Genomic DNA, 25,206 nt, shown 5'->3' on the forward strand with positions numbered 1-25,206 from the left:
GTGAGTGTCACCGGGCTGGGGCCGCGGGGGGCTGGGTGGCCCCTCACGCCCGAGAGCCAGGCCTGTCCCCACGGCTCAGCGATGCGCCAAGCGGCAGGAATTTTCCTTGGGGTAGGGCGTCGATCCCCCTTGGACCCTGTGCCGCGCTCCCTGCGCGCCGTGCACCCCTCACCCTGCGCCCCCAGGTCGGGGGTCGACCGCGTGCAGGGCGCAGCTCCACGGTGGGCGGTGGTGCTGGAGCTCGGCCCTGGCTCGCACCCGCTGCATTCCCTTTTGGGGGTGGGGGTGGGGGTTGCTGCTCCGGGGGCAGCTCTTCAGGGGTCCCTCTGCTGGCGTCGAGCAGAAGGACCCTCCCCGGAGCCTGCCCTCCATGCCCAGGAGGAGCAGAAGGGCAAAGCGCGACAGGAGACTGCGGTCATCGGAACAAAAATGACGACGAAGGGCGTTCGGTCCGCGCTTTTTTTTTTTGCAAACCTGTGTCGAAATCCCTTTCTCCGGAGCGTTCTTTCTGAATTCACACTTGAATTAGCAGCGAGCCGTGGAGCTTAAAATACCGACTTTATCTCGGGGAGCGCGGTGCCAGCTTGAGCGGTGCGTTTCCGATTCTGTCGAAAGTGTATTTCCTTTCTGCAGAGCGGGGGTGGGTGCAGTGCCTGCAGGAGCTCGGCCTGGCTCGGGACCAGGGGACAAAACGGGCTGCTCCCTTGGAGCAAGGGAGACTCACATCCGCTGGGCGCCCTCAGGATCAAAAGTTATTAGCAATGCTGGGAGGTACTGTAAATATTTTTAAATTGCGATAATTCTTGCCAATACTGTGTTCTTAAAGCCCCTTAGGGTGTTTGCAGGAAACTTATCTGCATGGATAGCCTAAGGTACACGATGGTTTTAAGATGTAGAATACATACCAAAGGAGAGAAGAGGCCCTTTTCAACTTTAATTCACATTGTGTTTTTTTTTTTTTTTTTAAAGATTTTATTTTTTCCTTTTTCTCCCCAAAGCCCCCGGTACATAGTTGTATATTCTTCGTTGTGGGTTCTTCTAGTTGTGGCATGTGGGACGCTGCCTCAGCGTGGTCTGATGAGCAGTGCCATGTCCGCGCCCAGGATTCGAACCAACGAAACACTGGGCCGCCTGCAGCGGAGCGCGCGAACTTAACCACTCGGCCACGGGGCCAGCCCCAATTCACATTGTGTTTTTGTAATTAAATTGATACCGTAAAATTTCCGGACCTGAAATATTTCACTCACTTCTCTCACTTCCAAGGTTTAATACACTGTATTTTAGATTTACTATAATTTGAGAGCTCTTGATCTGAAACTGATTCGTGTAATTCGTGTACGTGCGTCATTTGAAAAGGGGCCTGTGAAGTTATTTTTTGTTTTGGAACAAATTCCAGGCTTTTGGATGTGTTAATCTTTAAATGCAATTCCTGTGTTTCTTAAAGTCACATCGTGAATTTCCTGTTTGGTAGAATCTTCTGGGTAATCGAGATTGTGCAATTGTGTCCAGCAGCAGATCATATTGCATTTTCTAGTTCCTGCTGCTTGAGTTCCCTGGCTGATGGTACCCTGCTTGATATCTTTTTTTGCATTTTTAGAGTATGGCAGTTTACATTTTAAGGGAATTTGCAGCATTTATATATTTATATGTAATTGATTTGCTGATTTTCAAAGATAGGTTTGGATCATTGTTCCTTTAATAGCTCATTAGTTTACCTCCATTTTTGAATTGACATATTAATTTTTGTAGTACCAAGTTTTTGTTTCCAGTGATGTTTAAACTTAAGTGGAGTGATACAGCAGAATTGCTTGACTGTGGGAAGTTTAGTGAACTGGAAAAGAACTGCTTGCAAGATTCCCCTACTGTTGGTGTGAAAATAGCTGTGCACTGTAACTGGAGATCCAGATTTACAGTAAAGGGCCATTAAAATGAACTCTGTCTTTCTTTAGTACTGTACTTTTCTGGCTATAGAAGCCAGCAATATCTGACACTTGGAAGTAATTTTGTTAAACAGATTTTTAAAAAATGAGTAATACACTGGCCCGGCCCCGTGGAGGAGTGGTTAAGTTCGTGCACTCTGCTTTGGTGGCCCAGGGTTTCACCTGTTCGGATCCTGGGCACTGACATGGCACTGCTCATCAGGTCATGCTGAGGCAGTGTCCCACATGCCACAACTAAAAGGACCTACAACTATGTACTGGGGGGCTTTGGGGAGGAAAAAAAAAAAGATTAGCAACAGATGTTAGCTCAGGTGCCAATCTTGAAAAAAAAAAAAGTAATACATAATACATTCACATTGTATAAAGTTCAAAAGGTTGTAAAAGGATGTTCAGTGAAAAGTCTCTTCCTTTCCTGTTCTCCAGCCATGCTGTTCCTTTCCTCAGAAACAGCCACTGTTAAGTTTCTTGTGTGTCTTTCAGGGAGGCACTTTTTGGTTTGTCTGTTTTTAGTAGTAGTTCTGCTAAGGGGATTTAAGGTGTAAGGTAGAGCATATTGGTGGTGGAAGATACAACTGATATTGTGTGACAACTGACTGTGTACAAATGTAACTTGTACTGAAAATACAAGTGTTTTCCGATTCAGAGTAGTTCGAAGTTCTTTTAATTAGCAACTTTTCAGGTGTGGCAGAAAACATTGTTTTGGAACTTTTTTTTAGAATCCATTTTGGACCGAGTGTTATTTTTCACCATCTTCATCGTTTGAGAGCACATTTAATTTTAGGGAATAACAAAATCCAATTGAATCCAAATAATTTAAAGTATTTGGGCTCAAGTCTGGTGAAAAAGATTAGGCAATCAGGTTGGTGATACTGTTTTATGTCCAATAGGAGTTGTAACTAGAAAGTGATGACACAGAGTTTCTTGTATGACTTGTAGAACTGGATCTGAAGTCTCTTGCAAAAAAGAATCTGGAAGGGGGCTGGCCCCGTGTCCGAGTGGTTAAGTTCGTGCGCTCCGCTGCAGGCGGCCCAGTGTTTCGTTGGTTCGAATCCTGGGCGCGGACATGGCACTGCTCATCAGACCACGCTGAGGCAGCGTCCCACATGCCACAACTAGAAGGATCCACAACGAAGAATATACAACTATGTACTGGGGGGCTTTGGGGAGAAAGAGGAAAAAATAAAATCTTTAAAAAAAAAAAAAGAATCTGGAAGTATTTTAAGGAATGCAGCATCACTGAAATATGTCACTTTCCGAATTTAATTGCTCTGAAGTGTGATACACTTTGATGTGTAACTTAAAAAAATTTTTTTATATTAAGCCTATTTTCATTATTTTAATTCGTACTAAGTATACAGTAAAAAAAAAAAAAAAAAAGCAAGTAGGAGCTTGTGTAGTAGCCAAGTATGAATCAAGGATCAAGGAATCAGACTAGCAATTTGAGAATTGATAGGGTTTTACAAATAAGCCTTTCCTTTTTCAGGGGTAAAGGGAACTAAACTAAGTCTTGCAGTTTTAAGGAACTTTGTGCAGTGTCTGTAGGGGAAATGAAGCAGAATTGTTTAAGAATATGTTGTTGCAAAGCATTGATTTTGTGGTTTTAGGACAGAAAGGGGGTGTCTTTGTGGTGAGTTTAAGGAAATATAAACAGGAACTTAAATGCCTTTCCTTTGGGGTATGGTTTTTCCAGACCCTTGCTGTTGATTAGAGGGTGTGGGGCACTGGTAACCATAAAATAGGTGAGAGTTGGAGAATTACTCTTAAATCATATTCAATTGTTTGTTCAACAATATTTATTGAATACCAGCTATGGACCAGATCGCGGGCTAGGTTTCTTGAGATAGAGTACTGAATAAGACAGAACAAGATGGTCCATTGCCTCAGAGAGCTTGTAGCCTAATGAGAGTCATAACTACCTTTTACAGATTGCTTACTGTGGTTCCAGGCATTGTACTGTGCAGTTTATATTTATCATCAGTATATAAAACATGTAACAAGACTTTTAGTAAGAGGATAGCAAAATTTACTAAGAAATCAAATCCAACTTCCTAAATGCTTTGTGGAACAGATTGTATATAAATAAACATAATAAAAATAAATGAAGCTTTTTTTTTTTTTTAGTATTAATGACCATTCACCATTTTAAATCTTTTTTTTTCTTTAGGATAAGACAGGGTACAAATAAATAAAAGTACATCATTATTGAGTATGCAAAGATGACTTTCTTGACTCCTGATCGGTGAGAGGAGTGTGCTCTTTACTTTTCTGGAGGTGATAAGAGGCCCATGCTGATCTCTCTTGCCATTTGCTTTTCTTTGTAAACAAAAGCAAGGTGATTGGCTGCATGTTACCAGTGCCAATCGATAAATGTTTAAACATAATGGCAAATGTTTGTATATAAAGACTTTTAAGAAAGAGTTCTGTCAAGTTGGCTATAAAGTCATATTTTATTTATTGAATCCCCTTTTTCCACTGATACTTTTCCACTGGCTCCCATTTTAAAATAGGGCTATCCTGGACCTCTGGCTTTTCAGTTCTGTCAGTTTCCTGATGCTGAGGAGTACTCTGCTTTTGATTTCCCTCTAACTCAGCCTCAGATGGTCTGTGTGTTGACTTTGCCTTTCATGGGCAACAGTGCAGATGATGCTGAGCCCCTGGGGCTCAGGATTCAAAGGTGGAAGAATTCCCTGGGCCAGATCACTCTCACTTTAGTATTAACTGACATTTTTATGGGATTTTACATTTTATAAAGTATTTTCATTCAGAGCGTTATCATTCAGCCTCCCCTGGTTCTATGAAGCCTGGTATTACTAACCCACTTATGCAGAAGAGGAGCTGGACTCATTCATTAAAGGAAGGGCATGTTTGTCAGTGCTACTTTGATTTGGTTGTGAGATTACAACACTTTAGAAGTCTCCTTTCTTGTACATGTAGGCTGCTGAGATCGTGTGGTGATAGCTGCTCTTGTGCTCTTCCTCCTCCATCCCTCCTTTTCTGAAGAAAGGTGTTGCTGGGTCACTTGCCATAAGCTGTGACTGTATGAAACCAGTCCCGCCAATGTCATTTCCCAGCTAATCTGAGGGGTAATGACTTAACTCATTCAAGTCACGTCTCTTCCTCAGAATTGACAAGCCAAAAATGAACTCATTGCCAGATTAAATTTTTTTCCCAAAGAATTATTAGGCATTGCAAGTAGTTAATTCCTGAATTTATGAATCCTGCTGGTTTGAAATTCTTCCGTGTGCATCTTGTAAAAGTGAGACTATCTCTACATGTTTGTGTTATGTAAGTATAGAATATAAATAGAAAGAACTGCCTCTTTAGGCCTTTGAAAATACATTGGAGTTTTGCTCTTTACTGTGAAAATTGGTATTGATTTCTTCCTCTTCAGGAGGTATAATTACTGTAGTGCTCAAAAAAACCTCATTGAAAAGTGGGTTCTCCTGACCTGGAGCCTAGAGATTTGGTCTCATGGTTGCCATGTACTTACAAGTCATGCACGTGTTTCTTCAGGACAAAAAAAAAAAAAAAACTTTAAATTTGAAATGTTTTTTGTAAATGAAGCTTTCGGTATTAGAAGTAGTTTGTCTTTGTATAGTACTTCCATAAATTAAGTACATATGTTTTTAGGATTTGTAAAATTAACCAATTTTCCAGCATTTTAGCCTTTTAAAAATTTATTCTAGGAAAGAAGAATATGGTGGTCTGTAAATTCTGCACTTTTGACAAATAGGTCCTGGGTTGTGACATACTTGGCTCCCAGGCTGAATGTATGGGAGAAAGAGGTACACAAGAGTGAGGAGTCCAGGATGACCCCTAAGATTTGGCAAATGGATAGATTTCAGATTATGTGAACTTTGGAGTATTATAGGGTGCGAGGTTGTGGAGGCAAAGGGAGAGAAAGATGGGTCATGCTAATCTCCTTGAGGACAGGAGTCTGTGTGTTATACTGATACTTTGAGTACACGCTACGTACGGGTCATTGTTTAGGTGCTGGAAATGGAGTGTGAACAAAACAGACAAAAATTTCTGCCCATAAGAAACTGTATTCTAGTTGGGGGTGGAAGTAGAAGCAGATAATAAATAAGTAAAATTTATAACATGTCAGATGATAAGTGCTGTGGGGAAAATGAAGCAAGGAAACAAGAGGGAATACTGGGATGGCTGTGCTGCACTTTCAAGAGGGTAGGCAGAGTAGGTCTCAGTGATAAAGTGACAATCGAGCAAAGACCTCAGGGCGGTGATGTAGAACACTGTTTGGACATGGGTGGAGAGGGAAGAACATTCCAGGCCAAGGGGTCAGCAAGTGCAAGGCCCTTGAGGAAAAGGCCTCCTTCTCCAGGAATAGCTGGGAGACCAGTATGGCTAAAGCTGAATGAACCAGGGGCCAAATAGTAGTAGGAGAAGTGAGTAGAGGGGCTACAGATGTGCAGGGGTCATGAAGGGGCTTATTTGACTTTGTAAGAACTGTGCCTTTTCCTCTGATTGGAGGGGGAGCCATGAGGGTTATGACTACAGGAGAGACATGAACTAACTTACATTTTAACAGATCACTCTGCTCTAGGGTCCCTATTTTTTCATTTCTGTTCCATACCCATTAGAGGTGCTAATTTTAGCTTAGGGTGGAATCGAGGAGTCAGATGAATTGGTGCACAGCCCCGACCCTTGCTCACAGTCTCATTCCAGAAGGCTCAGTACCAGAGCCAGTACTTTCGGTGGGCCCTGGAAATTCAGGGTACTCCAGGCCAGCTCTTTAAATAACATGGGCTTACTTCACTTTTTCAGGTTTCCGTTGCCAAAAGGAAGGGAGCAAAGAGATTAGCTCTGGACTTCTGCTGACAAAAGATTAGCCTGCTGGCAGATTGAATGTTTTCTAACTTCTTTGGGCTTCTAGGTTTTTTCTTACTATTGGGTCATATTTTAAAAGTCATTTTTGCCTTCCTTCAGCATTTAAGATCTCATTTATTTTCTGTCTTACTTGGCTCTGTATCTGCTTTTACGTTCCTCTGCCTTTACCCCATTGCAGTAATTTTGGTAAAAGTTGGATTATTGTTACCTGTTACTAATGTTTTGGCTGTGAGCTCCCAAGGACGTCTCTGTTAACTAGAATAAATCTTGTAGATGGAAAGATTCTACACATATGTGGCCCTGTAAGGACCCATAGGATTTATTGTCTTCCCTGCCTTTACAGAAACAAGCTTCCCTCCTCTTCTGTGAAAGCTATCCTCCTTTCACTGCTCTATCATCTAGTTGCAGAAAATAAGCGTTCCTAAACACAGATTCCCATGGCAACATAACAAAAAGATAATAGAACAAATGTTTATTTTGTCTAGACCTGCTGTCTGAGTAACTTTAGACCCTGAACATGTTGGCTCCTGTTACTTTGAATGATGTTGTTGCAGATTTCCTTGTTTTCCTCAAAACCTCCTCCTAGGCCTTGGTGGTATTGTCACTGTGCCTGTGACATGAAGGAAGGTATGTAAGTATGTGTGTCTTACTGTCAGTCTGCCCACAAGTATGCACTGTTTGCTTTTCCAAGCTTACGGTTCAGAGTGTAGGCATCATGCAACACATGGCCATGCCAAAAAAAAAAAGCACACCAGTTATCCCCTTTGTTTTCTTAAATTCATTGATTCTGTATTGCCAGTGCTAGACACTGTACTAGGTGTTATGTTTACAAAGATTAAAAAAACAAAAAAGCAGGAAGGGTTCCAGCTTTTGAAAATAACAGTCTAGAAGGGACATATTTACATTGTTTCCTCAGAGATTGCTCTGGAAGTCCTCTGTAGCTTTTCTTTTCTGCATTCTTTCAGCTTAAGTTGCTGTCTCAAATCTACCTTTATACTTCTAGTGCTTCCCTTGAAATCTTTCAGATTCTTCTGCATCTCTCGAGTCTAGTGACGTGCTGATCACTTTTTACATCTGGGGCAACGTCATGCAAGGATATGTGTTGGAAATCTGTGTCAGAGAAGCTTTTCCATCTGGTGATTCAGATCCAGAAAGTGATGATTTCAATGTGTGCCCGCAAGAGATCAGAACTTCTTCTTTTGATCTGCCGAGGGCTCAGGGAGGCTGTGTGTTAGGGGAAGAAAGGAGCTTTGACGGTAAGGGTCATCCAGATCCTTAACCCAGCCCTATCCTTCTACTTGGTGTAGTCTCTCAGCTGTGACAGTATTCTCACCTACAAATTTCATGCCCCTAATCATGCCCTTAGTCTATCCTGTGATGCTCAGCTTGAGGTGTCTGGTTTATACAAGTGTATATTAAACTCTTCTTTCTTGTATTTCCGCATCCTCATAGTATATATAACTTTATTCCCAGAAATAATTGCTTTATTCTTATTATCCTCAATAGCTAGTTCTTTTTTCCTACTTCTGTCAAATCCTTCATCTAGGGCTTTAGCTAGCTTGAACTTTCTTGAACTTAGACTTTTGCATAATAGTTTCTATTTATGTTTTCTTCTTCAGGCTACCAAATGCTGGTGAAACTAAATTTTTCTTCTTTGGTATAATAAAATATGACTCCCTAATGATCTTAGTATTACATTGAAGTGAAATATCGATGTTGGTATCATATATTGATGTACTTCTAATAATTTCCTCTTTTGACATTAGAAGTTTGGCTTCCTTCATTTTCTGATTCCTAGTTTAGAGTCCTAAGTGCCTTATGCCTTGAATAATCTGCTTTGAAAATAGCAATCTCAATAAATTAAATGATATTGATGCTAAAGGGGGAAAAGGGGGAAAAAAGTAAATTAAGAGAACAGACAGTGAGTATTATGAGCATCTGTCAAGCCATGTTTATTTTCCCAAATGTAGTATAACCTAGGATTACTCATCCTATTGTCATTTTGGGTGGGATAATTTTTTTTGTTGTGGGGGGCTATCTTGTGCTTTGTAGGATATTTAGCAGCGTCCCTCTACCCTACCCACTAGGTGCCAGTAGCAATCCCCAGTTGTGACAACCAAACATGTCTCTAGACATTGCCACGTGTCCCTGGGGGCAAAGTCATCCTTGATTGAGAACTACTTATATAACCCAATGTGTTTGATTGATTGGCCCTGAGTAAAAACTAGATAGGATAACTTGAACCTTCTACCTGCAAAAAGATAGAAACACTAATACTTTCTATGCATATTCCTTTTGAATTCATTGTCTGATACAGTCTCAACAATAGCCTTGTTCATATACTCTACATCTAAATTTGTACTTCTAAACCTATCTCAAGAATGTCTAACCCTGTGGATTTCGAGTGTATTGAAATGTAATGTTTCGTGCTTTTCCTTGATTATTTTTCTACACACTTCTTGAAGACAGTCTCAGAGATGTAGTACTAACTACCCTGGAGATACATTCATGTTATGAACTTGTGTGGTTCAGCCTTGGATATGTGGAGCTAATATATGAAGGGAGCTCATCATTAGCACTGATGAATGCATGGTCGTGAAAATTATAATCAAGGAATGAGCCAATTACCTGAAGATTTCTATAACTCTAGGTTTTAAGGCAACATAATTTTGGAAGTTTTGAAATATGTGTTTATATTCATGTTTATGTTTTAGATTTACTGTAGTGAAAGAAATCTGTTGGTCATTCATCAGAGTGTTAAATGCCCACTAGTGTATAAAAGAAATAGTCATAAAATATTAGTGAACTATATATATAAAACGGTATTGATGGGGGCCGGCCCGGTGGCAGAGCGTTAAGTTCACACGTTCCGCTTCTCAGCGGCCCGGGGTTTGCCAGTTCGGATCCCAGGTGCGGACATGGCACCGCTTGGCAAAAGCCATGCTGTGGTAGGTGTCCCATGTATAAAGTAGAGGAAGATGGGTATGGATGTTAGCTCAGGGCCAGTCTTCCGCAGCAAAAAGAGGAGGATTGGCAGTAGTTAGCTCAGGGCTAATGTTCCTCAAAAAAAAAAAAAAGGTATTGATGTCTGTAGAGATGTGGGGGCATTGTGGATGATAGTAGTTAGAATGGTTTTGTGGAAGAGGAAGGGTTTGAAGATTATTTTGAAGGATTGGTAGTATTTGGAGGGAAAGAAAGGAAACATTTTTAGGTAACAGGAGAAAACATAACTAAGAGAATTAGACATGAGATTTTCTGGCCTGACAGGAGGAATATCTCCAGTAGGTTGAACCCGATTGTGGTTCTCATTCTGGTTGTGCTTCAGAATCGCTTGCGGAACTTTTAAATATACAGGTGCTTGGGTCCTACCCGCAGAAATTAAGAATTAGGTCTGGAGTAGGGCTAAGGCATTGGCATTTTTCTAGGTAGGAGAGAGCTGTTCAAGTTTCTTGGAGTTATAAAGTAGCTAGGAAAAGTGTTTTAAAATTGGTCTGACTGGAGCATACAGAGTGGATTGGAGGAAGCAAATGTGTTGCTTTGTTAAAGTCTTTAGTAATTTGTTTGTGTGTGTGTCTGTGCCTTCTGACTCCCCAGCTAGAGTTCTCAGTTCCTTAAGCAAAGGAACGATCTGCTTTGGTATGTATTTATTAATCTTGCATTATGTTCTAGGCACTAGGCTAGATCCTGAGGATAAACAGATAAATAAACTACAGCTCCTGTTCTCTCACAAATCTAAATTGGAAAACAAATATATAAAGGAATAATTTTTTCAGTTCAGGGTCTAAAGTATTGGCTTCATTATGTTGCTGGTTGTAGTCGTTTTTAGATCCTGTCTAATGATTGCTGAATAAATGTGCATGACAACAGGTGATCAAGGATTTGGGCCCTCAATTATATTTTCATAGTCTGCCCTATTTTGCTGTTATTTCAGAGATGTACTCAACCTCAAATTTGAGAATAAGAGATCTAAAAATATATCTTGAGAATTTACTATGTGATAAACCCCATGCTGGAAGCTGATCATGAAACCATTTTATAATAGCATGTTCATTTCAACTCAGAACATTTAAAACTTACCTGCCTTTTATAGTTCATAAAGTAATTTCATATAATTATCTTATTTGAGCCTCAAAGCAGCATTGTGAGAAAGGAGGGCTGATGATACTTCCATTTGATTGATTTGGAAACAGGCTCATAGAAGCTTTGGCCAAGATCACTGGCTAGGAAGTGCCAGATCCAAAACTAGAACTCAAATCTTTTGACTACTTAATTTTCTCTACATCAAACTGTATATGTTTATACTTAATAGAATTCTTCTAGATCAGGTCATCAAAAACTGCTAACAGACACTACTCACGAGGATTCAAAAGTACCTTTGTTAAATGGAATTTCAGTGATTTTTCTAGAGCAGTAAAAATGTTCTTATCTAGTGTCCCCAAAAGGAAGTGAGATATCTTGAAAATTCCAGTATTTTGATAAAGAAAAAATCAAGTTGCCAAGTGTAATGATTTAAAAATATAGCCATAAATTATTTGATACTCCTCCCTTAAAGGGATGGAGCTTAATTCTCCTCTCCTTGAGTGAAGGCTGTACTTAGTGACTCACTCCTTTCATGTATGGAATGTGACAGAATGGTGGAGTGTGACTTCTCAGGGTACGCGGTAAAAGGCATCGTGGCCCCCATCTTGCTTTTTCTCTGAGATCAGTTGCTTTGGGCAGTTTCTCAACCTTGGTCCTGTTGACATTTTTGGCCAGATGCTTCTTTATTATGAAGTATGTTAAGCAGTATCCCTGGCCTTTACCCACTAGATGCCAGTAGCACACCCTCCCACACACACCCCAGTTGTGACAGCCAAAAAATGTCTCAGACACCGTCAAACATCCCGAGGTAAAATTGCCCTCCGTTGAGAACCACTGCTTTCGGAGAAGTCAGCTCCGATGTTGAAAAGATCCTGAAGCAGCCCTTTGGAGAGGGCCACATTGCGCAGAGCTGTGGGCTGGCAGTGCCATGTCAGTGGGCCATCTTGGAAGTGGATCCTCCAGCCTTAGTCAAGCCTTCAGATGGCGGTAGCTGTGGCCAACATCTTAACTGCCACCTCGCGAAGAGACTATGAGCCAGAACCACTGAGTTCAGCTGCTCTTGAATTCCTGAGTCAGAAAAACTGTGAAATAGTAAGTCTTGTTTAAACCGTCAAATTTGGGGGTAATTCATTATCTAGCAACAGGTAAATAACACACTGTTACTGTAGAAGATATATATGTGTCATATAAGATGGAGAGTCACAGACTGAGCAAAAGCCATAAGTTGTGAAGACACATTAATGCCTGTTATGTACATCTATAGTCATCTTCATAACATATGTTTGTAAGGTGCTTTTCTGGATGTGAAGCCTATAAACACTGTAACTGTAAAAGCCTTTTAATTGTAGCAGCAAGGCAAAGTTGATTGATGGTAATACTAAATAGTTACAATGTAATATGCAATTAGTCTCTTTAATGTTTCAGACTTGCTTTAAAGGAGTTAAAAAGTATTTAATTGTAACTTCAAAACTATTTGTTACTGAAATTTTCAACTAGAGAGAATGTACTCAGGGTGATGTCATTCCAGTGAAGCTTTGGAAAATAATCTTTTTTGAAAGAAATAAAAGAATCTACATGTAATATTCTTGAAATCAATATGGGATAACCATTGCTCTTGACGCAGATGTATCGTTTCACGTTTGCAGTCACGTACGTTAACTGACCCACTGTAGCTTTTAAAGCTTTAATGAAGAAATGTCTTATAAAACCATTCTGTTTTCCAATGGAGCTACAGCAGATGAAGAGTAATTGCATTTCACATTTTAATCACAGATGGTTTTGGATTTTTAGATTGCATGTCAAGTGAATTTCTACATTGTTTGAATGTTAGCTTTCACCAGCCTAGTAAATTGAAGCAGTTGTGAAAAACATTTTTGTTCCAGTAGCTTAGAAGGTTTTGCAGCAGTAATTGGACTGGATCAGGAATGGCAAGTACCTAGTGTGTGTGTTGCCATTCACTGAGTCCTAGCCCTGTAGCTAATGTACCTAATAAATCCTATCACAAATATATTTTCCTCTCTGAATGAGATTTTCATGAAAATACTGAATTTGCATAAATGTTCTTGAACTATAAGTTCTGCGAGGCAAGGTAAGTGATCAACTAAATGATTCTTTTTTCCATTCTGGGCTACTTATCTATTGATAAGGTTTTTCATATGTCATTTATGTTTTAAGCCTCTTTGAGAGGAATTTTGAGAACTGAAAAGCTGGGGATTGGTTCTATTGCACTTACTAGTAACAATTGCATTAATAACATCTGATGTTTCTCCCATCAATGTGAAAGTGTTATTGTAAGAAGCTAAATTCCATTTAAAAATGCTGTATATCGTGCAAATAGTCAAACCATTTTGTGGTCTTCTAAAAAAAGTGTTATGTAGACATTAAAACAAGGTATGTGAGAGTTAGTGAAGATATTAAAAGAAAGCTAACAATGTTTCAAATGTTATGAGCTTTTAAAGTCAATTTTAAGTGCCTTGCTACTCTGAGGAATGTTTTTTAGGTTCCTAAATCAAAACTTGAGTTCTGGGTTTTGCATAAAGTTGCCTTTATCTTCATGCCGTTACTTCCAAAATGCAGGGGCAGAACGTAAGCATCAGAACTGCGTGATACTTCATATTTGTCTGAATTTAGAAGGAAGGAAAAGTAGATTTCTGTAGTAGAGGGAGATATGTGCTGAAAAGTATTTCCAGTAGGCATATGTTGAAATTTGTATCAAGTGTTACAGGGAAAGAGAAAGTTCCAAGTTAGCAGTCTGAATTACTTAGTTATTTTGAAGGCTGTTGTCAATTAACCTGAAATAAATTGGAAAAAAGCCTCAAATTGTATGATCTGGAGAAGAGAAGTCATGTTTTTGCAAATTATTTCTTTTCACTTAGATTTTTTTTTTAAAGATTTTATTTTTCCTTTTTCTCCCCATAGCCCCCGGTACATAATTGTGTATTTTTAGCTGTGCGTCCTTCTAGTTGTGGCATGTGGGACACCACCTCAGCATGGCCTGATGAGCGGTGCCATGTCTGCGCCCAGGATTCGAACCAGCGAAACCCTGGGCCACCAAAGTGGAGCTCGCAAACTTAACCACTTGGCCACAGGGCCAGCTCCTAACTTAGATATTTTAATGAATTTGATATATTAACGAGAACTTGTTAACTCACTGTAACTATAGATTTTAATATATTCAAACATTTCTAATAATTTCCAAAAATAAATAAAATTGTGTTTGCTTAACTATTATTGCGGGTTCATTTTTCCTTATTAACGTCATTCAGGGATGAGAGAGATCATCTGTGACCATTGGAAGAAATTGTAAAATCATTTAGGATCCCCACAAATTACTCAGAGACTTGCCAGGTGATTGCTCATTCTCCATTCTGTTGGGGAAAACCCAAATCGTTTTTTTGAGGAAAATCCTGGTGCAGTCATTTGTACTTTCGTGCTCTGTGGACATGGGCACTTGTCCTGGTTAGACAGCACCTCATCTTTCTTAAGAGGTTGTCTGTCTTCCTCTGCCTACCAACCCAGCTGACCGTTCAAGCATCATGATTTGCCTTTACCTTGCAACATAGGAAATCTGCAAGCCAGGTGCCAGTGATGGAGCATAAACACAGAGCCCTTATGTCTCTGTACCTATCAGAAGCTCAGTTGATAGAAATCTTTGGAAGATTTTCTGAGGAATATGGAGCTTATTATCTATTTTTCTACACACATTTAAGATTTCCTCTTGGATGAAGTCTGTCAGAGAGCAGCCTGCTATGCTGTTTTGTGCTCTCCTCCCCCCCTTCACTGGTAATGAACTGTATTTTGGCTTTATGAAGCAGTCTCCACTGATGGGTGCTCTAAGAAAACAGCCGTCTGAAACCCACTATTATGTTTGTGTAAGGATGTCGATTAGGGCATTTTTACCATGTTTTGCAGTATCTCCTTTATAAACATACACAGGAGGAACTCTGGTTTTATTGCAGGAGTAATTATGCCTCTCTTCAGTTCTCCTGAGTACCTGGTTTGTTTTTATTGTATGGTTCCTCACTCCTGTCTTAACTGGTTGTGTTCTCTTTGTGTTGGCTTTAGTGGGCTCAGAGCCAAATTTGAGGCCCACCTCTAGTGGGCATTTAGAGAGGACCTCATGATATACGTTTGTATGCTAACCTCACCTGTACAGAATTTATCTTATTTTTTTCTCTTAATCGCTTACTGTTATGTCAAGTTGTGTATATACAGTTCCAGGCTGCTTTAAATCTGTTGTGGAATAAAGCAGGGTATGTGTAAATAAATTTAGGAGTTAAATAAAATTATATCAGCATATATTAAAAATCAAGTAAGCCAGTTTTTTTTCAGTGGGGGTGGGAGGCAAGTATGAATGTGTAACAAAACGCTCAATTTTGTTGAATGAATATTATTGTGTCTTAGGCATTGGATTTACAGTCAGCAGTAGATGAATGACAGTGACATCCTAATATTATAATTGCTTTTAATGAATTTTGTATTTCTTCCTTTAATTTTTTTAACCATATCAATGATTTTATAAAATGTGAATTTTATAACTTTGGAAGACTTCATGTGAATTTCAATTGGGGAGAAAACTTATTAAGCAATGTGTCCTGAATTTTAGTTTGGAGAACCTGATCATCATAAAGATAATTCCGTTTTATGATGATGTTCATGAAAACAAGGTCTTATTTGTACCTGTAGTTTAAAAATGTGATTAAGAGGAATCTTCCCAACTGGTAATACTAGTAAGTGAATCATTATAATAAAGGTGAAGCCAATAGTTAGTCCTAGGGTTGTCCTTATCCCTGGCAGCTTGGCATCCTGGAAAAAGAATGAGCATTGAAATTAGACAGACCTTGGGTGAGTTGTTAATGTTTCTAACGATGAGTTTCTTATTTTGGAAAGTAAATGTAACTATCTCACAAAGTTATTATAAAGATTAAATTAAGTATTTCCAAGATAATATGTGACATAATCAAGTAGTCAATAAATTTGAATTTCTTCTCCTTTGAGTATTCAATTAATTTCATCAGGTGATTTTCTTTAATTATTAGGAATTTCTGCTTTTGGTAATTCCAGTGTTCAGTTTAGGATGAAATACATGATTTCCCCTCTGTCTACTGCTTTGATTAGTGGTAGAAACAGGAGACTAGGTCAGAGCAGTTAAATGCTTAAAGAAGTGGGGGCTGCAATGGGTTGTCTATTTCTTGCTTCAGCAGATTGTGCTATAGGGATCACTAATAAGCAGAGAGCAGTTTCTCTGAACAATTCCTGCTTGTTCTCTTTCGTGAGTAAAATCTGTTTTAAAAAGTGGGAGTGTATGTCCTTTCAAGTAAAAATTATGAGTCTGTTCTAAGGAAATCATGCAATTACGGAAGAAATGGTATAAATTAAAATGTGCATTGTAGTGGTCTTTATATTATTTGTGTGTGTAAATGATTGTTTAGTACAATGGAAAATGCTTATGGTTTAGGGGTGGAGGATAGATGATATTAAATTTACTTATATACTCTGAGTATAGCCGTGTAAGTATCATTTGAAGGAAATATAGTTGTTAATAGTGGTTTTATTGAAGTTAGAAAGAGTGCCTCTTTTTTTGTTGCTGTTTTAGGGTAACAATATAGATGACTTGTACTTCTAACTTTATTAATGACTTTATTAAAAGATATAAGCTCGTTTTTTAAAAAAATCAAAGGATAGAAAAATGTAAAATAAAAAGCAAAAGTGTGAAAAGTCTGAGTACAGTAGGCATTTCTTCTCTGTGTATGTATGTGTACATGTATGAGTATACATTTTGTTTTCCACTGACAGGATCATTCTTTACTGCTGAAACTTGTTCTCTTTCCTGTCAGAAATATAACACGTACATGTATGTGGAGATTCTTGTTAATGGCTGCAATATATGGTACATGAAAATGCACCATAATTTAAACTCTCGCCTATCGAATGTTAAGGCAGTTTCTGGTTTTGTTCTGGTGAACAGGCTGCAATGAACATTTATATATTTTGAACCCAAGTTACATATTTTTCTATATAAACTTTTAAACCTAATTTATATATTTTTGAATCCAACTTTTTCGAAAGTGGTCCGCTGTCCGTTTATAGTTGTACTGTGTTATTGGGCGTTCTTTGCTTTCGTGTGTGTTTCACCATCTCAGTTGGATGGTAAGCTCTGTGACATCAGGTACTGTGTTTAATGTTTCTTTTGTATCTAACAAAGAATCTCATGAAGGAGATATTTCAGAAAATACCTAGGAAGTGGTATTTTGGTATTTGTGAGATGCCCCATCGTTGACTCCTTTAGTGTTTTAGACTCATAGGGGGTAGCAGAACTTCAGGGACTGACAGCTTCCCCTTAATAAAGTAATATAGAGAGTGAAAGTTGTTTCTTATGAAATACATTTCATTACTACCATCCTGAGTTCAATGTAAGATTACAGGAAAAACTTTTTCCTTATGAAATGCAATTAATTATAGTAGGAAGCATTTTAGAAAAGAAGCAGAGTCCATACAATTAGAATATATTAAATGAACTATTAGCAAAATTAAACTTGCTTTTCCATTATAGTAAAGTGGTTAAGACTTCACGCGTGAAACACACCCTTTGGATTTGAATCCCAGCTCTCCCATTTTCTGTCTGTACTCTGGGCACATTACTTAACCCCTTTGTGTCTCAGTTCTCTCATCTGTAAAATGAGAGTAATAATCACGTCTTCTCATAAAGTTGTAATAAAGTTATTCCTTCATGTAAAGATCTAAAAACACTGCCTACAAATAATAAGCGCTCAATAAACATAGGGTTGTAACATTAATATCAGTTTCTTGTTGGATGCTATTGAATTTATAAAAATTGAGAGCCACATGATAAAATTGAAGTTTTTTTCTTTCATATTTCAGATAACTACATTCTAAAATACTTTTTTATACTTTTTTAAAGCATTTATTGAGAATGTACCATGTTCCAGGCATTATGCTAAATCCTGTGTAATAAATAGTGAATAAAACAGAAGACACTTCACACCCTCAAGATGCTTATGATGAGTGGGAAAGGCAGACATTATTAACATGTAATATTTGAGCTTTACCAGAGGCCAGGCCCTTTGCTAAACTACTACGAAAGTTATCACATTTAATCCTAACAAACATCCTGCAGATTAGATATGAACATTATCCTTATTTTATATATGAGCCTGAGAGAATTTAATTAACTTCCTCATATACAGCTACTGAATGGCAGAACTGGAATTAAAATCCAGATAGTCTAATATCAGAGCCCCAGCCCTTATTCAGCTACTCTGCTGGATAGTAAATAAACATATAGTAATAAATTCTGATTAGTGGGGTCTGTAGGGTACTGATTAATCCTAGCCTGCCTTTTGCTGAATAGATACGGGAGTGGTAGATATCAGAGTCAAATAGAGATAAAAATATGCACTTTGTTGCTGGTAAAGCTTGCGTGGAGAATGATTTGGACAGGCGGCTCAAGTGGGCTTCTTATTTCTTCCCCACTGAGTTGAACTTGCACACTCAGTCACAGGCAGGTCAGCTAGAAACCTGATGACTTTCCTTGTTCCAAGAGGCCCCACCAGGCTTATCAGGGGAGGAGAGGAGAAGGTACATGGTCTGCAGGTGGGCAGGCAAACTCTGAGGTGGAGAGTTGAAGAGAATGGGTCACACAGGAGCAGTGGCCATTTTCTCAGTCTCACCAGAGTCAATGAGGGTTTTAGAGAAGAGTGTAAATTTACTTGGTCCTTCCAGGAGGGAAGAAGTTACTATTTTATGGGTTTTTAGGAACAAGAGGCGTGGGAGAGAAGAGACCCTCCTCCTTTGATGTGGGGTGAGGAAGGAAACAACAAGGATGTTGTGACAGAGAATGACTGCTTGGGACCTCTTAGATACATCTCTCGGGGGGCAGGGTGAGTATTTAAGCCTGTCTTGAAGGATAAAGATTCAGCTGTGGGGTGGAGTGGAGGTGTGGGCAGAAGAGCATTTCAGGAACAACGTGTCTCAAGAGTTTAAGGAACCGAAAGGAACCGGCGTGTTCAGAACGTAGTGGCTGAAGGGAAGGAAGGAGTAGCACAGGCGCGGGATGGAGTGGTCATTGGCGGTCAGATCGCCTGAGCCTTGCAGGCTATGATAGGAAATTTGCATTTTATTTTATATGTCAAGGAAATTCCTTGAAGGATTTGAAGAAGAGGACTGGTGTTATCTAATTTGTATTTTTAAATGATTGAATTGGATGCTTGTGGAGAGTATAATAGAGGGAGCAAAACAGGAGGCAGGGAGACCAGTATAAGAAGGCAGGCTGGTAATGAGGATGACTTGGACTAGTATGGGGGCAGTGAAATGAAAAGAAGTTGAATTGGAGATGTACTTCGGAGATGGAAACCATAAGACTTGCTGATAGATTTACATGGGGGGGGCAGGAGGCCAGAGGAAAGGGACAATGACAAATGTCTGGCTTGAGCAACTGGATGGAAAGTCCATTTACTGAGATGAAGGAGACAAGGAGAGGAATAGTTCTGGGTGTTTGAACTTGCTAAGTTGAAGGCTTTTGTTTGTTTTTCATATGGAGATGTCAGGTAGGCAGTCAGGCTTGGAGAAGAGATTTCGGTTAGAGACATAGATTTGTGAGTTTCCAATCTATAAAAGGCATTTAATTTAAAGTCATGGGTATAAATGAGATCATCTAGAAGGGGAGAGCGTGGGAGAGAGAAGAGAAGAGGGCCCAGTGCCATGCTCTGAAGAACTCCATCATACAGAGCTTGAGTAGGGGCGCTACATGCAGTGGGGGCAGAGAAGGATCTGCGGTAGAGGTCATAGAAAACAAGGAGAATGCTGATACAGACTCCAGCACGGAGAGTGTTTAGAGAAAGGGGCAGGGGTAACTGTGTCAATTGCTAGTTCAGAAAAGTGGCCATTGGATTTGGTAACAGAGGTCATTGATGACCCTGAGAAGAGCAGTAGAATGGATTGAGGAAACAATGGGAGCTGAAGAAATGAGTCAGTTGTGTAGATCTGTGCTTCTCAAACCTTAAAATGTATGTGAATTACCTGGAGATCTTTTCAAAACATAGATTCTACTCTAGGGCCCAAGATTCTGCATTTCTAAAGACCTCCCAGATAATGCCAATGCTCGTGGTCCACGGAGTAGCAGAGGTATTGATGAGTAGTCCCCAAACTTCATTGTGTGTTCGAATTATATGGAGGACTTGATAAAACACAGATTACTAGACCCACTCCAGAGTTTCTGATTCAGTAGGTCTGGGGTGGAACCTGAGAATTTGCATTTCTTATAAGTTCCCAGGTGACACCAATGCTCCTGGTCCAGGAACCACACTTTGAGAACCATTGGAGAATTTTAACTGTGACGGGGAGCTGTCAAGGGAAATTTTTTGTTTGTTGAGGATGGGAAATAACTAGAGCATATTTATGCTGATGAGAATGATCCCTTAGATAGGGAGAAATGGATGATGTAGAGAGAAAGGGAATGAAGGAGTGAAGTCCTTGAAAAGGTGAGGGAAGATGGGTCCAAAGCATGTATTGAAGTCTTGGATTTTTACAAGAAAGGGCATGCGTCCTTAGTTATAGCAAGAGAGAAAGCAGAGAGATGAGTCCAGTGTAGATGGGTTTGTAGATTTAGTGGTAGGCAGATGGAGCTCCCTTTTGATGGTTTCTGTTTTCTTAGTGAAGGCAAGGGCAACTCCTGACGGAGGAGGGTGAATTGGAGGTTTGAGGAGAGAGATGTTGCCAAATGATGATTATGAGTAGGAAAATGAACTTACTACAAAAAGTGACCATACTGAGGGCCTTATTAGAGGTTAAGGTCAGAAATTAAGAATGAAACCAACCTGTATGATTGTGCATTCTTTTTTCTTCAACCACAGTTAGTTCTTGAATTCAGACAAGGAGAATTACACAGTTGCGATCACCCAAAGTTAGACTTTATCCAGCTGAGTACATCAGAGAGAGAGAGAGAGGAGAGGTACAGTGGAGCATGTAGTGTAAGCCAGGAAGGAAGGGACGTGAAGAGAGGAGGGGGCTGAAGAATAGAAACAGGCAATGATGATGAGGTCAAGGAATTGTTGTAGTCAGGGTACAAGTAAACTAGAAATAAACTAAAAGGCATAGGAGGTTTGTGATGGAAAATGAATGATGGCATTCAAAATTGTGTAGGCAGGGCAGCTTTTGGTGGTGATAAAGGTCCAGAGTGTGACCGCGGAGGTGACTGGATGAGGTGGAGTTTCCTGGAGAGGTCAGGAAACTGAGAGACCAGGATGTTGGATGTGCCCTCCACCTAGATGTTGAAGTTGCCAAGAGTGATGACAGAAGTTGGGAGTGGAGAGGGACTTTGAGATAGGAATGGTCTTTTCGATGAATGATGGAAAATTCCAGGTCAGTGGGTAATAGCAGCAGAGAGGGCAGAGTGGTCATGAGTAGGGGCTTCTGTAAAACAAAGGGAGAGTTGTGGTCTGGAAGCGGTACTGGTTGGCAAGGAGGACATCTACCCCACCTGCTAGCCAGGAGGTACCTGGGCTGTGAGAGAATGCCCTCTAATGGCAGGGCTGTAAGAGAAGTAGTGTTTTCAAGATACAGCCTAATTTCAGCTAAGACGAAGAAAAGGAGGGAAGGTTCAGAAAAGGGGTTACAGATTTACAGGAATTTATCACAAATTGGGAGTTGAAGGGCAAGGACAGAGTGTAAGGATTTAGGAGTGAAAGGAGGGGAACCTCTGGAGCGAGCACAGAGTCATTTGGGAAGAAGTTTGGTGATAGTAGAGGATCCAGAAGTCTTGGATGCCCATTGGAGACTGAGATCTGCAGAAGGATGAGGCCTGATTGAATTAACCCAGTCTCGAAAAATAATTAAAATACACATCAGGTTTTTTGCTGTAAGTGTCCTACATGATCTAGCCTCTGGCTGTATCTGTGACCTTATTCTTTTCTACTCTCCCCTTGCTCTCTCTGCTGCACCTACACAGGCCGCCTTTCTCTCTGTCACTCCAGCATGCCGTATTTTTTCTACCTCTGTTTCTTTTTTCCTTTCTTTGCACCTGCTCTTCTGAGAGGCAGCATAGCCAAGTGGTTGATAGCATAAGCTCTGGATCCAGACTCCCTGCTCTGCCACATTCTAGCTTTGTGTCGGTGGGCAAGTTATTTAACCTTTGCTTCAGTTTCTTTATTTGTAAACAGGAGAATGATAATAGTACTTACTTCAAAGGGGGGTTGGGGGTGCTGACCCGGTGGCACAGCGGTTAAGTGTGCACGTTAAGCTTTGGCTGCCTGGGGTTCCCCGGTTCAGATCCCAGGTGCAGACATGGCACCGCTTGGCAAAAGCCATGCTGTGACAGGTGTCCCACATATAAAGTAGAGGAAGATGGGCACGGATGTTAGCTCAGAGCCAGTCTTCCTCAGCAAAAAGAGGAGGATTGGCAGCCGTTAGCTCAGGGCTAATCTTCCTCAAAAAAAAAAAAAAATGGGGGGTGTTGGGGATTAAAAAATTAATGTAAAGGGCATGTGCACTAAAGACTCAGTAAATGTTAATAATATTATTTTTTCTTCTGCTTGAGGCTCTTTTTCCCCTGTGTCTTTACATAGTTGCTATTTTCTCATCATTCAGTTGTCTCAGGTCAAATGTACTTCCTCAGACATCCTAGCTAAAGTAGCGTAACTCCACTGGCTTTCCGTCACTCTTCTTCCCAATTTATTGTTTCTTTTGTTTTTTTTTCAAAGATTAACCATGCGGCCATGTGGCCGGTCCCCCAGTTATTCTGTTTTATCTAGTCATAGTATTCATCACTATTTGGAATTATTTTATCATTCTGCTCTTCCCTTCTCCCCCCGGCCCCTGAGGGCAGGGATTTGTTGACTTGTTCCCAACTGTATCTCAGCTTCTAAAAAGTGGCAAATACTTCGTAGGTGCTCAAGAAGTGTTTGTGCCAAATTTTCATTGTCCTGAAAACCTAGTGGTTTCCAAGTTCTCTGCTCTGCTCAGGCAGCACATGGTGGCGAGGTGACCATCAGGCCTAGGCAGAGAGGACCGGCAGAATCCAGCTCCTTGTATATCAGTCTCTTGGCTCATCTAGAACAGGGGGCTGCCTGCTTTTGTGTTATTTCACTGGACACAGCCACATCCATTTTTAAATTTGGTATCTGGCTACTTTCCAAATACAACCACAGAGTTGGGTAGTTGTCACAGAGACCCCAAACCTCACAAAATCTAAAATATTTACTATCTGGCCCTTCATGGAAAAAGTTTGCTAACCCCTTGATTTAGGTGCATAGAGAAAAAGATAAGAAGGAAACACGAAAATAATAAGAGAAGATTACTTTGGCTAGTGGGATTATAGGTCATTTTAGTTTTTATCTTTATACTTTCCTTGTATTTTGTTGTAGATCCATTTAATTTGGTAATGAAATAGGCTTGTAAATACTAATTTTGAAGTATTTAGAGCACATTTAATGATGGCTTTTTATGGTTTTTTTTCCCCTTAGTGCTGCTTTTGACACAAAAACTGGGTTACGTGTGGCAGTGAAGAAGCTATCCAGACCGTTTCAGTCCATTATTCATGCCAAAAGGACCTACAGAGAACTACGGTTACTTAAACACATGAAACATGAAAATGTAAGTTATTCCTTCAAGGAAGAATAAATTCTGCTCTTGAACAGACTGGAAACAATTGTGTTTTAATTACTGCCAGTGGAAATGCTTCAGAATGCATCAGACTTCGGGCCGTGCTCTCACTGGGGTGTCAGTGGCCACTGCGTTCCATCACGTCGCTACTCAAAGCTTTGCCATGAAATTGGTACTTCTTCCTGGAGTTCGAGTTTTACTCAAAGGTTTTTAGAGAGAAAGCATTAAAACAAATTTTTTTAATAAAAAATGATATATTATGACTTACAACACAATTTACAAGCATTTTTAAGAGAAAATAATTACAAAGAAATTTTGTATTCTTTACCTGGCTGACTTAAGGCTGTATTATCAGCATATGGGAGTCCATGGCTATTTTGTGTTGTTATGGGTTGTTTCAGTGGAGAAGTTTTGAAGAAGAGTGCCTTCAGTTTACTGAATGTCCTGTCAAAGATGGCTATTATTTTATGTATAATTTAATATTATAATTTTTCTTTTTAATCTTCTTCAAAAGACAACTTTTCCAGATTCAGGTATTTTAATAAATGTGACAACACATTGTTTACATTAAATATAAGTTTTTGTTTTCTATCAATTTGGAAATTTGAGAACAATGCCATCCTGCAAAGGAGTGCTTACAAATCCTAATATGGTAAATAAATGGATGCAATTGGAATATTAACTGAAAGTGAAAAAACAGTTGACTGAGGACACTTATTTTCCTAAATTTCAAAGTCAAGTTAAAAAGAAGTTGTGTGGTTGCTATATGAAAGTAATTGTAAAATTTGTGGCACTGTAGAAAAAATGACCATAGGAATTTTAGAGTCATTTGACCGTATTGATTTGAAAAAAATTCAAAATCTGTAAATTTATTACTTGGCTATTCAGATTTTTTCTGTCTTAATAATTGAACTTTTTTCTCCATGGTAAGAAAAAAAAGGTCACAGATAAGTGATACTTTATTAATATACTTTTGTTTCACATAGTACAAGTTTCTTCCAAATTGAGAGCATTGAGACTTAAATATGAAGTTGGATTATGGAGGCCATTGTAATCACAGCTGCAGCTTCTTATTTATTTTCATGTTTTCTTTTACTTGCATACTATTGAGAAAATCCTGTTTCCCACAGATTACCTCTGTTCCTAGGTCTAATTTTCTATCAGCATCCATGTACAAACTTAAGTTTTTAAAAAGCTCGGTGCAGAGCTCCGGCCTTGCTAATCAGTGACATGTTTACAAGAAGTTGAGATATGTGGAAAAAGCTGGCAGGAGAAGCTGTATTCCAAGGTCTGCATAAAATCAAGGTGGCCTGGCAGCTTAACTGATGCATTTACCTTTGGTTTTTTAACACGGTTGGGTGTGTATGCTGTTTTTCATTGCACATTAATAAATGTGACAGAGAGACATTGTCATAGCTTTTTAAATATAAAGAATACTTTGAAAATGGAATGAAAGCCAAATAATTATAGAAACCAAAAGCACCTCCAGGAGGCCCCGGGATTCCACTGATATTGCCTATGCTAATTTAAGAACATCTAGTTTAGAAGATGACCAGTGCTATGCTTTATTGTTCTGCTTTTCTTCATAGACAATTTAAGCCAACGTTTAGGGCAAAAATTATTTTGCATTGTCTGAATCCATGCCTTGGCTTTTCTAGTGATCATAAGAAACAACCTTATTTAGTTTTCATGCTTTAATTTTCTGTAATGAGATACTTTG

At 39.5% G+C, this 25,206-nt stretch overlaps 1 protein-coding gene and 1 long non-coding RNA gene across 3 annotated transcripts in view; both read left to right on the forward strand.

Moving 5' to 3' along the window:
* Nucleotides 1–25,206, forward strand: part of MAPK14 (mitogen-activated protein kinase 14) — a 68,033-nt gene that overhangs the window by 500 nt on the left and 42,327 nt on the right. For both annotated transcript variants that reach the window (XM_023624825.2, XM_023624824.2), the window contains exon 2: nucleotides 23,348–23,477. In XM_023624825.2, coding sequence (XP_023480593.1) covers nucleotides 23,348–23,477 — 130 coding nt within the window. The remainder of the gene's footprint in view (nucleotides 1–23,347; nucleotides 23,478–25,206) is intronic.
* Nucleotides 283–23,144, forward strand: LOC138919646 (uncharacterized). Its single transcript, XR_011430031.1, has 2 exons — nucleotides 283–591; nucleotides 2,877–23,144. It is a non-coding gene; the product is annotated as an uncharacterized lncRNA (long non-coding RNA).

This window comes from Equus caballus, chromosome 20 (assembly GCF_041296265.1).
Source record: "Equus caballus isolate H_3958 breed thoroughbred chromosome 20, TB-T2T, whole genome shotgun sequence".
Taxonomy (NCBI): domain Eukaryota; kingdom Metazoa; phylum Chordata; class Mammalia; order Perissodactyla; family Equidae; genus Equus; species Equus caballus.